This window comes from Dunckerocampus dactyliophorus, chromosome 20 (genome assembly GCF_027744805.1).
Source record: "Dunckerocampus dactyliophorus isolate RoL2022-P2 chromosome 20, RoL_Ddac_1.1, whole genome shotgun sequence".
NCBI lineage: Eukaryota > Metazoa > Chordata > Actinopteri > Syngnathiformes > Syngnathidae > Dunckerocampus > Dunckerocampus dactyliophorus.
The window spans coordinates 16,581,044-16,598,985 of record NC_072838.1 but is presented as its reverse complement, the minus strand read 5'-3'; the positions used below and the strand labels follow the sequence as shown (position 1 = coordinate 16,598,985).

General features: G+C 41.4%; 2 protein-coding genes across 11 annotated transcripts in view; both read left to right on the top strand.

The window, feature by feature from the left end:
* LOC129173132 (brevican core protein-like) overlaps positions 1 to 3,033 on the top strand; it is a 39,693-nt gene extending 36,660 nt beyond the window's left edge. The window contains exon 16 of the transcript XR_008567168.1: positions 979 to 3,033. The gene's annotated coding sequence lies outside the window, so the exon portion shown is untranslated. The remainder of the gene's footprint in view (positions 1 to 978) is intronic.
* Positions 3,034 to 3,784: 751 nt separating this feature from the next.
* The window catches only part of LOC129173054 (myocyte-specific enhancer factor 2D homolog), a 20,505-nt gene continuing 6,347 nt past the window's right edge, over positions 3,785 to 17,942 (top strand). The window contains exons 1-12 of one of the 10 annotated variants that reach the window (XM_054763511.1): positions 3,785 to 3,984; positions 8,181 to 8,432; positions 11,525 to 11,728; positions 12,511 to 12,648; positions 12,722 to 12,962; positions 13,054 to 13,110; positions 13,667 to 13,848; positions 14,148 to 14,177; positions 15,713 to 15,842; positions 15,972 to 16,152; positions 16,412 to 16,480; positions 17,057 to 17,107. In XM_054763511.1, coding sequence (XP_054619486.1) covers positions 8,379 to 8,432; positions 11,525 to 11,728; positions 12,511 to 12,648; positions 12,722 to 12,962; positions 13,054 to 13,110; positions 13,667 to 13,848; positions 14,148 to 14,177; positions 15,713 to 15,842; positions 15,972 to 16,152; positions 16,412 to 16,480; positions 17,057 to 17,107 — 1,337 coding nt within the window. In that variant the 5' untranslated portion in view covers positions 3,785 to 3,984; positions 8,181 to 8,378. Of the gene's footprint in view, positions 3,985 to 8,180; positions 8,433 to 11,524; positions 11,729 to 12,510; positions 12,649 to 12,721; positions 12,975 to 13,053; positions 13,111 to 13,666; positions 13,849 to 14,147; positions 14,178 to 15,712; positions 15,843 to 15,971; positions 16,153 to 16,411; positions 16,481 to 17,056; positions 17,108 to 17,942 lie in introns of all 10 variants that reach the window. The other 9 variants (XM_054763510.1, XM_054763513.1, XM_054763512.1 and 6 more) reach the window with 9 other exon arrangements.

Here is a 17,942-nt window from a genome sequence, read left to right as displayed (position 1 = left end):
TTAAGTCCCCATGTCCACCACAGAGGACATTGGAAGAATGTGTTGTTTTCAGTATCTTTAAAAAAATGACTACGTTGCCAAAACCACCTCCAACTGTTGAGTAAAATGTACTTTAATAAAAACAAAAAGTGGATATATTGAATAATGTCTTGTGTCCATAAAACAGTCATTCTTGGGGATGACAGCTATTCTATTTTATTGGACAAAGCGCAACAAATCACTTATCACTGGAAAGCCCAGGGTGTCCGCTCCACAGTACAACAGGTCTTATTCTTGGAGAGTGTTTCTGAATTCGACATACGGATGTGAAACACTTGTCCCTTACTGAGGACAAAAATGCTTTGCTGGGTCTCAGGAGGCTCATCAACTTAATCTGCTGCAAATGTGGAAGTCTACCAATAATAAAGTGTCCCTAATATCATTCAGTCCAATCCTGAATAGAAAACAGCAAGTTATTCCTGTATACTATCGCGCTTTGCTTTAACACTAAGAAGAAATTCATCTGATTGTAAAGTTGTTATTTAAGATGTGGATGGTGGACATATAGATGTCTGGACATATAAGAAGGCTCCGTCTTGCCCTAATTGTCATGATAATCCCAAATGTTGTGAGTCAATGTATGAAAGCCCATTGTATATAGGGCCTCAAGTCTGTCTGTCTGTCTGTGTGTGCGTGCGTGTGTGTGTGTGCGCGCGCGCGTGCATGCAGACATGCCACTGCGACATTTGAATGCAAGAAAGTTTGACAGGGTCATGTCATGTCTGTCTAGACCACATCAATGACCAGGGAAATACCGCCACACTAAAATAAACACCACCAAGCATGCAAATCACCTCCATTTTTACCTTTTCCCATACATCGTTATTATCATTATTTTGACTGAAGTAGCTTAGTCACTCGTGCATATGTTTAATTGTGTCTGTTTTTGGATGTGATGATGAGTTGACAATGTTGTTTTCTGTGATTTATTTCTCTCAGATGCGCACATCGTTGGACCCCTCCCTGAGTGCAGGATGAAGGTATGCATCGAACTGATGTTCATGCTGCAGCCATAATGGAGGTAAAGATGCATGTTTTGGCCGCCACGTGCATGCACCTTCCAAATATATGGACATTTGCCATCACATCTTTTAGAATACGTGGGGAACGGTGTGCTTGTTTTCAAAAACACAGGAAGCACACATACAGAAGAGCCAGTCTCTGTCTCTTTGTGCCTTTCCAGGGTGAGGGTGCAAATGCCATGATGAAATGGTCTATAATTCAAATGCAACCGCATTTTCACTCCATTAAACAGCTACATAAATCTTTGGAACGTCTCAAGAGTGCACCATTTGATCTGCTTTTGATGATACATTCATAGATTTGTATTCATGTGTTTTATTGTCTTTTAGGAACGATATGTGCATTTACGTATAGCTCACAAACTTAGAATGCATTATTCAAAATCACTGTAGTTTATTGAGGAATCTAGTGATAGAGCTAAAATTCAATAAAATATATTAAACATTTCTAAATGGGCTTTTTTTAAATGGAAAAGGTGACTGATGACAATAATAAACAAGCAAATGCAAAGAAATAACACATAAATGCACACTTGACTGTAACGCCAGAGCAACAAGTGTTGCTTTCAGATCAAAATTGAAAAAATATACATATATATCAATATAAGGATAATACTTTGTGATAAAATATATGCATACAAGCACAATACTTAAAAAAAAATTGAATGATGAGTTTAATGATATAGTACTACTGATTATTTGCAAAGGGTGTGAGACACAAGCTGGTTTCTTTCCATCAGTGACTTTTCTCCAAGTGTTTTCAAATATTTGGGCTTGACGACAGAGATAAGTTAATATATTTACATTTCCCAACACCTGTCTTAAATAGTAAAAGAAAATTTGGTTAATTTGTAATTTGGCAGAATTTCTTGAACATACTAATCAATTTTTACTCAAATGTTATTGTGTCTTGGCTGCTAATCGTTTACGTATTTTGGACTAAATAAAATCATATTTTCATATTTTTTAAATTTTTGTGCGTTTCTATAACAAATGTCGTTGGAAATTGAATTGTACATTTATGTCTTTGCTTAACTTTTGGGGGAAAAAAAACGTTCAAGGCAATTTACCTTCCAGACTTTTCTTGTTGAAGATTCTGGAACTAACTACAAGTCGTTCATCAACAAATTATGAGTAGAATTGATGTAATTTTTAGGTTTGTTGACACCATGACGTTAATGTGTGCATCATTTAAAAGGGTCATTTATCGTTTTAAATAAACGAGTGTTGGTTTCATCCTGCACAATGCTACCATCGTGTGGACGATTCATGCATTACATTGCTTGAAATGCTGTTTGGCTGTATACCGCCCTCACCTGGCCAAAGTGTGTAAAACAGGGACTTTCACAGTGCTAAATGTAATGTAGTAAATAATGTGTTTTTTTTTGCATATATGAATGCAGCAGCAGCTTTGTATCATACGTTTATTATGTGATGAAATGTGTTTATTATAATATGAATACCCTTGTGCTATATTAAATGTAGTTTAAGCATAAGTTGCACAAATAGTGTGATGAAGATGGTTTTTAATGGCTATTGGAGAAATTCCCTAGTGGTATTGCAGGCCATGCAAAAAAGAACACTTGGTTTATGCTTCTGCCTGCACACAATAAGATGACAACAGATTACTTCCACTGTAATGTTAACAATAACTGCATGCAAAGAGGCAACAGACAACGTTTCTCTTGCTACTTGTGTGAACATGACAGCTTTTAAATAGCAGTGTGAGGGATTGTGCTATAGTTATTCAAGTGATTGACACCTTGTTAAAATTGCATTATGCTTTAAAATGCATTGACTGTGTGTGTTTCCACTGTGACAACAGTGAGCATTGTAAAGGCAGCATTTTTGATTGCTTGGGACCCCAGTTGAGTGAAATCAAAGCAATGAGAGCTTATTAAACAGGTTATACTGTTGATAAACACTGCACAGGCCCCACTGTGACCTTTTTGTTTGGATCGTGACCTATTAAAAACACACACGTAAACAATTTGTGTACATTTGTGTGCTGTGTATGTAAATGATAACATACCGTATATATGTGTGAGCATGTGTTATACAGTATACCGGTGTAAGAATGACTACTGCATCTCTTTCACAATTGCACATTTAAACTCTGCACATTTACATTTTTGATCTCATTGATAATGATATACAGTATATAATATATTGTTATAAGAATAGTATTTATTTTTCCCCTTTTTTACTTAGAATTTTTCATTATTTGTTATTCTTGTTTGTAGTATTCTGTCTGTAAATGTGGCTGCTGTAGCAAAGGATCAATAAACGGTCTTAGATGTCCACTTAGTGCACGGACATTACAGTGCAGTGTTATGATGCGTCTAGTACGTTTGGGAGCGTTGATCATACATCTACCAGGGACAATTTGGACGACAAATGCCCACCGGAAAAGGCAGTTTACCAGGCTTTCGTAGTATCCATACATGTGGTGTTTAACATTCATGCCAAACAAATGAGCTAGCGGGCTGTAGGGTTAGACTGACATTTTACCCACATGCAAAAATCATGCAAAAGGTAAATACTGTGTGGCGGAGGGATACCAACATTATGGCACACAACATGGCCGTCACCTCAGTCATGTCCTCTCTCTGTAGACCGGCCCACTGTAGCGTGATGCAAGTCGATAGGGCAAACTGGCGTATACCTCGGCTTCCCATTGGCTTGCGGACGTGCCACTCACATTCTAATGTCAATGACGTAGCTCATACGCTCCTTTCACTGTATCGCCTTGGAGGACAGTATAGTGACTTAAAAAATGAAATGGAATAAAATGTCGCGGATTCTTTCAGACCGAGACGACACTTTAGCGTAATTTAGTCGATGGTTAATTATTGAGAGGTATATCACCCGGAACTGGCGGTGGCAGACGTATCTTTTGGGTTTTTATCGGCTATATTTCAGGGTAAGTGGACTGATACATTTCCTTCCTGCGTCTTTCCCCCCCCCCATCCGTCACACCGGGGCTTTCTTGATGATTTAAACTAAATTAAATTGCTAACAATATGAACAATATCTAAAGACGTAATTTCCGACAACAAACGGCTATAATGTCGAAGGAAAGTGTCTGTGATGTGAATTAAAGTAGTGCGTGCTAATGCTCAGCCAGCCGAGTTGTAAGGAAGGTAATGGCTGTCGACCGGGCTCCTTACCAAGACTAATGTCTAATGGCTTCACCCCAGTGGACTGTCCTTTTTACTAACATTCGCCTTAAACGCAATTTTATTGTGTTTTTGGACCAACATACACGAGTGGCAAGCTTCCAAGCTGTCAAAAACCACACTGTATGTGATACCTGTCTGGCGCCAGCGGGCCTGCTTGTCTCACATCTGTCAAAGGACACAACCAGTAGTCTCTCCCCCCCCCCAAAAAATGCATTTTGGACCTCATGTCCACGCAACAGTTTTATCATGAAATAACATAAAATGTTGAGCTAGCACACGAAGAGACATTATGTTCAAAGCTGATCCAGCTGCATTGATGTCCTTGAGGTTTCACAGGGAGGTAAAAATCAGTACTATTTACTTGTGTTGCTTTGATTTCATGTGGTGTTGTCATTTGGTGACATTTGCAGTTGCTTTTGTAGTCCGGATTCTGCCAGAGACAAATCTGCTTTGATCCTTACAGGGGACAAATATGTACATTCTGCATATTTGACATATTTTGATTCTCAATATATGAGTCAGTTTGAAGGCAAATTGTATGAAACGTGGCCAGTATTTGTTTCTGTCTGCGATGTGCATGTATGCAGCCTTTACCCTCGGGACCAATTTGGTCCCATTGACTCATTATAACCACATATTTTTAAATCTACTGTAATTGAATTCCATGCATAACTAATAAAGCTAAACCACTATCTTAAAAAATGAAGGGTTTTGATGTTATATATGGGACTTGAGGCTAAAAGTGTAAGTTGTATGAATGCATCAAAATCAATTATCACTTATTGATTGAGTTAAGGCTCGCTTCACTTTGATGAGCAGGACCATTCTGGCACCCGAGGGTAAAAATTGTAACTTCATTGTAAAGGGGTGCCTTCATATTGTGTGTAGAGACTTGTAGCTACTGAGCCAAAATACCTATAGAAATAAATAGTTGAATTGTGGGCTGTTATTAACATCACAGCACATCATAGCATTCTCCCAAATAGCATTCCACCGTACATGCCCCCTAAAGCCTGTGAGCAGGAAGGGGTATGATTGGACAATTAGTAGATTCTATGACATTATCTGTCTATGATCTAAAAAGTAAAGCAATGTTGCTTGTACAATCATCCTACTCATGGATTAAAGTTTATTTAGCTGGTGGCACATATTTGATCTGTCGTTTTTTTTAAAAAGGTTTCTTTGAGAAAATCCCCATTGGTCCTTTGGTTATGTAAAAGGGCTGTTGCAACACAACAACATTAGTCAGTGCAGAAGTGAAAACATACACAACTGCAAGTCTCGTACTATTCATCTAATGCCACATTTCATTGGCTTGTGCATAATCCACAAAAGGTCACTTCCACTGATGACACTACTCAAAAACAGACTCAGCTTGATTGCCCCCTCCTTCATCAGGCCTGCAGGAGCATCACTTGCTTGATTTAACCAACATGTATTACCAAAATGTCTACCCTCTTGAAATAACAAGGAACATTTGTGCCCCTTTTTTCTTTTTTAATGTGTAGTTTTTTTCTGCTTCTGGGTGTCAACCTTCAGATAGCCAAACTGTGGCCTCATTATTGCACGGCCCAGTCAGTCCGCTGGCCAGCTTCTAATTGAGCCATCAGCGCCTTGAGGGGAGGGGAGAGGATTGCATGAATGTGTCAATTCCACTAATGAGGGGGCAACCATGCAGAGGGCAGCCAGCCTCGGAGCGCCGAAGCCATTCTAGTGGCTAATCAAAGATTGCCTTTTATATGATGTTGGCAGCGGCAGAGGGATGCCTCGACTTGTCTTGTTGCGGTGATCGTGTAGAGTTGAAGCTTTACATTAACTGGAATACTTGATCAGGATCCTCAGGGCGGGGTGAAGTCAGTCAGAAGAGTTTAGTGCTGATCACTCATAATAGGCAACATCTTCACTCATGGCATTTTAAAGCCTATCTCGCTGTTTAACGTCCATTTAATGAGCTTCATAAACACGGTGGACAATGGCATTTTTTGTCAGTAAGTCATATTTTACCTTCTCGTGTTGTGTGGACAAACATCTGAAAGGCAATAGAATAAAAATGACACAATTTAAGGCCCTATCCACACGAGATGCTCATGAGATTTTTTTGCTTTTGCGGGTTGAAAAAAATTCACATCCACACTGTGCCGGATTAGTAAATAGTTGCTTCCAGACGGGAATGGATCACTGAGTGAAAACATTGTAATACTAGGGGTGCAACAATACGTGTATCTGTGTGGAACCGTTCAATACACATGCGAGCAATATGCAGTTTCATATTTATTTTATCAACTTCTGACGGTGCTCTGTGCTCAAAGCTCAGTGTATCTGCGATTGACTACTCTGGCATAGGTTGCATTGTCTGCCTCCCACATTCATACCATGCTGAACATTTTGACAAGATCAGAAAAATGTTGGCAATTTCAATCAAATTAAATTTAAAAAAGGCGAGCTAATTTTTTTTTTGCATCAAAAAAAAGTATCGAATCATAACACAAACGTATCGAACCGAACCGTGAATTTTGTGTGTCGTTGCACCCCCACGTAATACACAAGGCACACATACGTGTGGTGCTGTGAACAGACATGCAGACAGAACCACGTGACACACCAAACCGTAGAAGAAGAAAGAACGCATGCGCTAAAGTCGGTCGTCTTCCGCTTCATAATGGAGCATAAGGCAACAAAATATCAGGAGACTGTCGACTGGAGTGCCAGTCGAAATATTCAGATATTCTGTTGGCTTGCTGACACGTCTGGTCACATGACGGCGACAGGGTGGATGACTCCTGTCTACATGAAAATGACAAGCCAGCCGTTTTCAGAAAATGCAACTTCAGAGCAGCCAGAATGCCGTTTACGTGTGGATGAGAGGCAGAAACGATAAAATACTTCAAACATATAGCCCTATATAGCCAGGCTAATGAATCAAAATAGCTCTTTAGGGGCTATAACTTCATTCATTACAGCGGAATCTCTGGAAGGTCCAACACAATTTGTCGACCTTTGAAGCAGTTTGTCCCATAGGAAATAATGAAAATAGAACCATTTTCAGGGTCAAACCGTGGCCAATTGAATGTCAAGTTTAAACATAAGTTACTTCCAGCTATAACTCAAATGCAAAACAGCAAATTGCAGTAAGTCGTATTGTGTGATGTAACAAGTCTTGTCGCAGATTGTCACACAAGCGTAAAAAGAAGTTACATAGGTTAATAGGTACAAACAACCCAACACTAGCTGTATATAATATGTGATGTAAAAAGACAAAGAAAAAGCAAGACACCAGAGTTGATCCTTTTGTTGGTCGCTGAGAACTGCCTGACTTTGCCAAATTTCGACCGACACCTTCAATTTGAGTGGTTCAACCTTAATTCACATTGACAATATGCAAAATCACATCTTTCCTTCCTCTCATCTCATGTGAACAATTGCAGGAAATCATCATAATAATAAAAGGATAGCTTGATAGGCCACAAACAGGATGGGAACACTTAAGATTTGTAGAGCGGAGTATCATGCTCTATTAGCAGCACTAATTAATTCTCCAGCAGGCTGCCACTCTCTCCAAGTGTTGAATTGGCCCCCGTGTGCGTTTCATGGCTTCAGTCTGGCCCAGCAACAGTCCCACAGGAAAGCTAGGATGTAGTGGGTCAACTGGAGGACCTGAGATAATGTGAAGGAATGATTATTTATTTGCACCATTTGTCTTTGCTCAGGTGACCCTCTTCACCCCGCCACAAGTTTTAACAACATTCTAACACTTGACACGTGGAGAGAACAGTTGCCAGGCAACCAAGTACAGTAATTAGGAAGTTGAGCTCCAAATCATTCCTGCACTTCTTATTCAACTTCTTAATTGTGCTAATTGGCTAGTTTTTGGAGGAGCACATGAGTATGTTTGTAGACATTGGCTAAATGTTTTACGTGAGCACCTTGTCTCCTGCAGCGACATCTCTTCAGCACCTTCTACCAACGCTTGACATCAGCGCAGCAAGAGAAATGTGTGTGCACCGCTGTCCTTCGTTGCCTTCCTGTTTTTGAGTGTTTTCGGGACTGACGGGGGGGGAAAAAAAAGATCTTTGAGGCCGCACTGAGAGGCACTTCTTTATTTTTTATTTTTTTTACTTGACTGCCACAAAGCATCATGGGTAGGAAAAAGATACAGATCCAGCGGATCACAGATGAAAGAAACAAACAGGTGAGTGTCAACTTGTCGTGGAGGTTATTTGCGAAATGGGAAAACTCATATATGTATGTATGTGTGTATATATATATATATATATATATATATATATACACACACAGACCCTTTCCAAAAAATTAGAATATCATGGAAAAGTTGTTTAATTTCCATAATTCCATTCAAAAAGTTAAACTTTCATAGATTATAGATTCAGGGCCCACAATTTGTTTGTTTATTTTTACGTAATTTGGGCTTCCAGCTCATAAAACCCACGAAAACAGGAATTCAAAAAATTAGAATACTGTGAAGAAATCACCATTTACTTCTCAGTTTTAAAGGGGGAAAAAAAGGGGAAAAAAAAGAAAGAAATTAGGATCACATCAAATCAATCAAAATATGGTACTTTCAAAACGATATGTCAATCTTCAATACTTGGTTGGGAATCCCTTTGCCTTAATCACTGCCTCGATGCCACGTGGCATTGAAGCAATCAGCCTGTGGCATTGCCTGGGAGTTATGGAAGCCCAGATTTTCTTGATGCTTGCTGTCAGCTCTTCTTTGTTGTTGGGTCTGGTGCCCCTCATTTTCCTCTTGAGAATACCCCATAGATTCTCAATGGGGTTTAGGTCCGGTGAGTTGGCTGGCCAGTCAAGCACTGTGATGGCATGGGCATCAAACCAGGTTTTGGTGCTTCTGGCGGTATGGGCAGGGGCCAGGTCCTGCTGGAAGATGAAATCTGCATCTCCATACAGATCCTCAGCAGAAGGAATCATGAAGTCCTTTAAAACATTCTGGTAGACTGTTGCGGTGACCTTGGATTTAAGAAAGCAGAGTTTACCAACACCTGCACCGGACATTGCACCCCAAATCATGACGGACTGTGGATATTTCACACTGGACCTCAGGCAGCTTGGGTTCTGTTCCTCACCCGTCTTCCTCCAAACCCTTGGACCTTGATTCCCAAATGAAAGGCACACTTTACTTTCATCGGAAAAGAGGACCTTGGACCACTGGCCAACAGTCCAGTCCTTCTCCTTGGCCCAGTGGAGACGCTTCCTACATTGGCTCAGGTTCAGAAGTGGCTTGACCCGAGGAACCCCACAGTTGTAGCCCATCTCCCGGATGCGTCTGAATGTGGCGGTTTTTGAAGCTGTGACTCCCGCCTCATTCCACTCTTTCTGGATCTCTTCCAGATTCTTGAATCTTCCCTGTTTGATAATCCGCTGAAGCCCACGGTCATCTCTTTTGCTGGTGCATCTTCTCCTGCCACATTTTGCCCTTCCTCTAGACTTTCCATTGATATGCTTGGACACAGCACTCTGTGAACAACCAGCCTCCTTAGCTATGAACTTTTGTGGCTTACCCATCCTATGGAGGGTATCAATGATGGTCTTCTGGCCAGTTGTCATGTCTGCAGTCTTCCCCATATTGAACCCAACTGAGACAATTGAACCAAACTGAAGCAATTTAATGACACCTGGGGAAGCCTGTGCAGGTGATTTGAGTTTAGTAGATGATTAGTGTGTGACACTCAGTTTAAAACATTCATGCCCTGCAAAATTTGGGCTGATTTCTTCACAGTATTCTAATTTTTTGAATTCCTGTTTTTGTGGGTTTAATGAGCTGGAAGCCCAAATTATGTAAAAATAAACAAATAAATACTTGAAATCGTTTAAATTGTGGGCCCTGAATCTATAATCTATGAAAGTTTAACTTTTTGAATGGAATTATGGAAATTAAACAACTTTTCCATGACATTCTATTTTTTTGGAAAGGGTCTGTATGTATGTATGTATGTGTGTGTGTATATATATATATATATATATATATATATGTATGTATGTATGTATATGTATATATGTATGTATATATGTATATATATATATATATGTATATATATATATGTATGTATATATATATGTGTGTATATATATATATATGTATATGTATGTATATAACAACTTCATTTTTTAACTTCAAAAATGATTTGGAGTGCATGAGAAAATAGAAACCTAGCTCTCGGTGACCATGTTTATTAACAAGTATATTGCACAACACAGCAGCAACAGAACCAATGTTGTAATAGCGTTAAGCCACAAACTGTTCAACCAGCATTAATAGCGCTGATGAGTTTATTGTGAACAGTACGGCAAGTTTAACATGCAGTTTCAAGAGTTTCACACCAACAGCTGAGTAGCAACATTTTAAAGTGAATGCAGAGGTAGATAAAGCTGCTCATACTTCAAATACAGCTCCTTCAATCTTGTGGAGTTAAAAAGTACACGGGGAGGTTGCCTACAGCCACAGCTGTTAATGCCATCCTTTTTTGAACTGGTGCTAATTAGAGACCCAGCAGGTATTTGCGTGCACCCAGCAACTAATCTTCCGGACTTTTAATGTTCCTTTCACCTCCATGTTATGTTGCCTCCACCACTTAGTAAGTAGCAGAACACTTGCACACTGTAACTAAATGGGACTTTTAACGTTCCTTTCCTTTTACCTCCATGTTGTATTGCCTCCACCACTTCAAGTTAGTAAGTAGCAGAACACTTTCACACTGTAACTAAATGCAAGTCTCTTGTGGACTATTTAAGCTCCACCGAGGCAGTGTGCAGAGGTTAGGGAGGGGGTTTTGCAGTTTCCAGTTTCATCCTCGTTCCTGCCACTTGAATGCTTTGCATGTTTGACACCATGCACTTGTGCGAGCAGCTGTCAGTGAAAATAAAACGCATACAGATCGCTGACTTGAAGCCAACATGAAACTGTTTGGTCCCACACGTACAGCTAAAAGGTCCTTTTTGACATTTGTTATTATCATACCTGTCAACATTTGCATTTGAAAACGAGGGCAATTTTGGGACCGGGAGTTGGGTGGGGAACCACCAGTTGCACCATTGTCCTCGCAGATTGCTGTAGCTCAAGCATGGATACCATCACTATTGTCACCTGCAGAGGATTTTTTTTTATGGTAGTTATAATACATGAATTTTACGGGAAACTATTTAAATGGGCGTCCAACAGGAAAGTACAAAATACATGAGTTTCCCGGGACAAACGGGAGGGTTGACAGGTGTGATTATTACAAATGTTTGCCCGATTCTCCCTAGGTGACGTTCACAAAGCGAAAGTTTGGCTTGATGAAGAAAGCTTACGAGCTGAGCGTGCTGTGTGACTGCGAAATTGCTCTGATCATCTTCAACCACGCCAACAAGCTGTTTCAGTATGCCAGCACCGACATGGACAAGGTCCTGCTCAAGTACACAGAGTACAACGAGCCCCACGAGAGCCGCACCAATGCAGACATCATCGAGGTAAAGTTCGTCCTTAAAGCAAAACTACTTTTAAAAACAATTTTTGCCCATAATCCACAATCCTTATGTGAGACATGAACACGTCTTTCTTTTTTCTGTGTGTTCTGAAGATAGAAAAACAGATAAAAAGAGTAAGCAAAATAATTCATGTAGTGGGACACACTTATTCCGCCTATAAAGCCAACCATGTTATAGCAATGTTACGCTGAAGAACTACGTTACTGGCATAGTGACACCACACCACACCAACTACTAGTCGGCTAACGACTAGCTTCACCACATACTCGCCCGCAGCGCTACGCTCCCAACGCTTCAGGCCACTACCGAAAGGTAACGCTACGTATAGGCCCTGCCGCCAATACTGCTGTGTTTTTGTTTTTCTGTTTGGAAAAGCTAATGTTAGGTGTACCGTTGGTTTCTATGTTGCTATGTGAAATCAGTGCACGCAGGAAGGAAGTTCCGCTAACGCTTACGTTAAGTTCTACTTGGTATCATGAGTGTGCCAGTTACTACATGGTCACGGCATGGATATAAAACCATAAAACCTTGTTGGAGATGTTTTAAATAGCGGGCTTTGTGGGTAGAATAGGTGTGCCCCATTACGTGCATTAATTAACTGCCTATTTTTAGCTGTTTTGTATATCTTTGTACGCACAGAAAAGAGAGTTCGTGTCTCACAACAAGGATTGTGGGGCAAAATTGAAAATGTGCAGTTTTCCTTGAGTTCTATTGCAGTAAATACAAATGTCTCCTGCTAATTTGCATTCATTTTGCCTGTGCAGACTTTGAGAAAGAAAGGCTTCAATGGCTGTGACAGTCCAGAGCCTGATGGCGAAGACTCCATTGATCAGAGCCCCCTTAATGACGACAAGTTCCGTAAGACCACAGAGGACCTGGATGTTCTCTTCAAACGCTATGGAGTACGTCTTAAATGCAGTCTTCCTCATTGCGTGCCTTCAAAGCATCAAACATGTTCCTCTTCAAATGTTGCAGCAGTCTACAGCTCCACCGCAGACCTTCTCCATGCCTGTCACCGTGCAGGCGTCCAATCCCAGCACGCTGCAATTCAGTAACCCCGGCAACGCGCTGGTAACTACCTCCTACGTAACGTCGTCGTCGCTCACCGACACCCACCTCCTGTCGCCACAGCAACCGGCTCCTCCGAGGAACACTGTGTCTCCTGGGTTGCCGCAGCGACCGGCCAGCGCAGGTGAGGCGACAGACAGACAGAAAGGTGCAGGAAAAAGTAAAGAAAGCACTTGTGATAGCTTTTGTTATGATAATCACAAACCTGCCACTGAATCTATTCATTTAATTAAAAACAGGCGCGCTTCTTGGAGGTGACCTGAATAATTCAAATGGAGGCTGTCCTAGCCCAGTCCGTGAGTACTTCTTTATTGTTTGTTTAATCCGGCGTTCACCTGTTTGTCCGGCCTATTGATCGGGAGTTCGTGGCAGCTTCTCTAAAAAGTTGCCAAGGTTTTTTAGAGTCGTACGAGGTTCTACAAATTTTGATGTACTTCACTGCTAATAATCTATAAAACATCACATGAAAGATTCTGGATTACAAAAAGAAATCCTATTAAACAGACATCTATTTTAAAAATTAAGCAGAAAATTAACTGCTAGATTACAAGTTGTTTACCCCCAGGTCTTTATTTTGTTTGTAAAACAGGTGTTATCAAGTCCAGCAGTTGTCCAAACTAAGATATGGAGATCATGTCGGCAACCCTATTAATGTACACAGAGAGATGCACACACACACTGGATTGGTTAGAGGTCCACATTCGTGAACTACTCACAATACTCGCGTAGAATTCCGAAAATTGGCGTACATGTACACAGAAGTTGCTGTGATTGGACAAAGTTACAAGGTCAGGCAGAATTGACAAATGAGACCCTGTAGTGACTGACTGGTCTATCTTCACCTCCACTCAGCTAACGGCTACACCAGCGCCAGGGCCTCCCCGGGCCTCCTCAGTGTATCCAACGGCAACAGCCTGGGCAAAGTCGCCCCGGCCAAGTCTCCGCCTCCGCCTCCGAGTCCCCAGATGGTCAGCAACCGCAAGCCGGACCTTCGAGTCATCACCTCTCAGGGTGGAAAGAGCCTCATGCAGATGGTGAGTCTGTGACATTTCTAACACCTAAGGTTGTAAAAGTGAAGCACTTGTTGGGGTTAATGTTCTTTTCGGGATGACCAAGAATGTGCAACCTCCCTTTAGACCTTCTTTGATTTCCATCAAGAGTAGTTGGTCTGCATTCTTGACTGTTGCTAGCATATTATCTAGCTTATACTTCCGCCTCACATGTCACACCATTGTTATGGTTTCACAGGCCACGCCCACTCTGATTTAGTTTTGTGACATTCTACATACAGTCTGAAATAAGTTGTAACCTTCTCTGTTACCACACTTTACAGACAGAGGATGAGCTGGAATTGGTAAACGAGGTGAATACTAGCCCCCGACCCTCCCGCATGAGTCGGTGCTGATGGACGGCTCCCCGTGTTATTAGCATGGTCGCCCTAGAAGACGTTCTCATTGGTTTTTGTTTCACTGGCATTTCTCAGATGGTCTTCAGTGTGACTGCATGTGGTTCAGGCCTCATGAACATGTTGTTATGTAGTCTTGTCTCGGAATCCATTACAGTGTTTGTGTAAAGACTACAAATACTGTTTTAATCAATCGAATCTGGCCACCATTAGGCCCCTTACGTATTTATGTAGATTATATACAGTAGATCCTCGCTGATTGTGGGAGTTACCTTTCAAGACCCCCAGCGAAATACTGCGCAACTAATGGACACACCCACAAAAAAATCCTAAAAATGCCAATTTCACTTAGTAAACACATTTAAATTGAATTTTTACACATTCTTTTTTAGACATTACAAGAGTGCGGCCCAGGGGCAGTTTTCGGGCTTTGGCTGGGTTTTTTTTATTGGCCCGTGGTACATTGTAGAACTAAATTTAAGCCAAAAAATAAGCCAAAAAAAACCAACATCAAAAATGGTTAAAATAGAGCAAAAAAGGCACAATGTAAATAGAAACTATGTAAATGTAAACTGATAACTAATACTAACCTAAAGCTTTTTCTTTGAAAATATATGTAAATGTTTTTTAGCCTTTTTACAAAATTTAAAACATATAAATATCAAAGTGGCGCCCCACTTTTGATTTTTTTTTTAGTATGCGACTGTGAGACAGCGCCGTCTGCTGCATTCATAGCTGCAGCATTTTCTTTCCCTTGCCCCCTGCACATAGTGCCATCAAGTCACTTTCCATGTAAGTTACCATAAAACAATTATTTACAAGTGAAAGTGCAGAAAAGAAGTCTGAGTGGAAGGAATGCTAAAAGGTGCATAGGTGGAGATCTACTGTATATGCTGTCATACATAAAATCACTTAAAGCATGGGTGTCTCCTCACGTCAACTTCTGGTGGTGGGGAGCACCGCAACGGCATGATCCCTTTTCACTGGTACATTGACACCCATTTTCACCCTCCACCCAGTAAATGTCAGTTACAAATGCCTAAACATGTTTGGTGTTACATTAAAGGCTTGTCTTGAGTCCCAAATTAGAGAGAATTAACTGAGTTAATTGTAGCTAGTCGTGTATGTATTTGTGGCTGCACACAAAAAGGGTGAAAATTTGTCATTGCATGCACGCCTACTGTGTTGCCTGTGCTATTAAATCTTAAAGCAACTAAGTGTCCATAAATCAGACTATTTTGTATACTGATGGTAAAACTTTGTAGGCTAGCATGTCTTCCAAAGCCACAAATGTCATTTTTATAACTGTTTGACTTGCCCTTTAATGTAATATCCCATGTGCAGTATGCTTCACACAGAACAAGAAAGTTCTTTTTTTTACGAGGAAACCCACATGACCCAACACCTCATTGTCATTTCAAGCACGTCAGAACATTTACTTAATCAATTGTATAAAACCGTTCTATTTAACGGGGGGAGTTCTGCTTTGACAGAACACCCAGCGGCTGGCAGCCGGAGCCCAGGTGGCCCAAACCCTCACCACACCTGTGGTGTCGGTGGCCACACCAAGCCTCCTGGCACAGGGGCTGCCCTTCTCCGCCATGCCCACAGCGTACAACACAGGTGGGCTAACAACACGTTTTCTGTTGTATTTGCAGTCATGCTGAGCCTACCCCAGATGTCTGCTGACTCACAATCAATTATTTGTACTTTTTAAATTTTATATATATATATATATATATATCTCTTCAGAGTACCAACTGACGAGTGCAGACCTCACTGCGCTACACGCCCTGGCGTCTCCCGGCAGCTTGTTGCCCAGCAGCGTGGCGACATGGCAACCGCAGCAGGCTGTCTCCCAGCAACCGCAGCAACAGCAGCAAACACAACAGCAGCAGCAACAGCTCAATCTTGCATCGCTCAGCAACTTGGTGTAAGTCTTCTTTGTGTTTTTTCTCCTGTGTGCATGGTATTCATACGACACGTTGATATACCAGCATTTCACCTTTCTTCTCCTGACACTGAAGTCACCAGCATCTCACCATTTCACACTACAAGGTTGGACCTAGTATTTACATTTTTTTTTGTTAATCCCGGTAACATCACACACATCAGACAGGAGCTGCGTCACGACCCCCGACTTTTGTTAGCGCCTTCTCCTTGAAGTGTGTATTCTCTCCTCTTATCCACAGCATGTGGGGCGTGGACAAACAGAGCAGCGAGCTGTCTAGCCAGGTGTCCAGTCTGGCAGCCAATCTGAGGTGTGTGTGCGTGTCACATGTCGCCTCTTGTGTCTGGGGGGGGCACATTACATCACAAAGCATTATACATACACACTGGACACTTTATGAGATGCATACCTAATCTAATGTGCATTTTTTGGGCAGGGTGCCCTTCGTGATGCAACCCTCACATTCATATCCAGGCATGAGACCGGTACCAGATGTCCCCAATGGCGTTCAATTCAATGAGCTATGCAAACTGTTCATTTCTACCAAGTTGTACAGTTGAGGAACATAATTTTATGTTAAATGTAATGTAATATATATACACACACACGCGCCATGAAAAACGATCAAAGCGTCACACAAACTGTCAACTGGGCGTTGTTTGTCTGTCAGGTTGTTAGTGTGCTTACTGGTTGTTCGAGTGCTGCTGTTTGTTTTGTCAGGAAGACAAGGAAGCAGCGTGTTTTTGTTGTCCTTTTGTGGTCTGATGGTGTGTTGTCTGTACAGCAGACAAGAGACGTTGTTTGTGATGCTCAGACATGATGGACATTATTGCAGTCAATAATGTCTGTCCACACGGGCCTCCAACCTTTTCTTTTCTCCCCACAGTCTCGGCTCTCCGTCCAACCTGCTCTTGGGTAGAGATGAGTGGTTGGGCCGGTACTGTATCCCACTTCCTTTTTCCTGTGTGCGCTTTTGGCTGAACCCGCCCCTTCCTCAGCATGTGTGTGTGGGTGTGTGTGCGTGTGTGCGTGCGTGCGCATTGCCCAAAATGGTTTTTCATGGTTTGTTCAGACGACTCATGGCGACCATTTCACGCTTCCAGAGCTCAAAAGTGTTGCAGGTTCTGGAAGTGAATGCCAACCGCTTCACTCATTTCACTGGTGCTCCCAAGAGTTGAAAGTTGCTGAGTCTCAACCATAACACGTTTTGATTTGAACTTTCATCAACCCCATATACCATTGCAAGTAGCATCAATTCAAACCTGAACAAATTACTACCAGGTTCAATGGCGGCATAGCTCCACCTCTGGTCATGGACATATGGCCAAACATTTAAAGCACAGTGGAACGTCTTTGGGTTTGTAGTTTATAACTGCTTTTAATGTCACTCCACTTACTTCCTGTGTAGTCTTCTTCTCGTCCTTGTCGAGGCTGTTCTTGTACGGAATAAGTGTCACCAAAAAGCCCAAGAAAAAGCAAAATGCGCACATAATTCTTTCAACTAAACTTGGGTGAGGTATGTGTGAAAGGTCAACATTTTGTATGACTTTAAAGGCGTATTTGACTTACAGGACAACATTAGAGGTTCCACTGGTTGGACTAGTGATGTTCCGATTGATTGGCCACCAATCAGTATCGGACGATTTTTTATTTTTTTTTTGAAAAGCACGTTATCAGCAGACGCCGTAAAGGCCTTTCATCGCTGATCACATAAGCCGACCCCATGTGACTCGTGTAGTGTCTTACTCTGATGTTGATGTTGATGTTGAAGG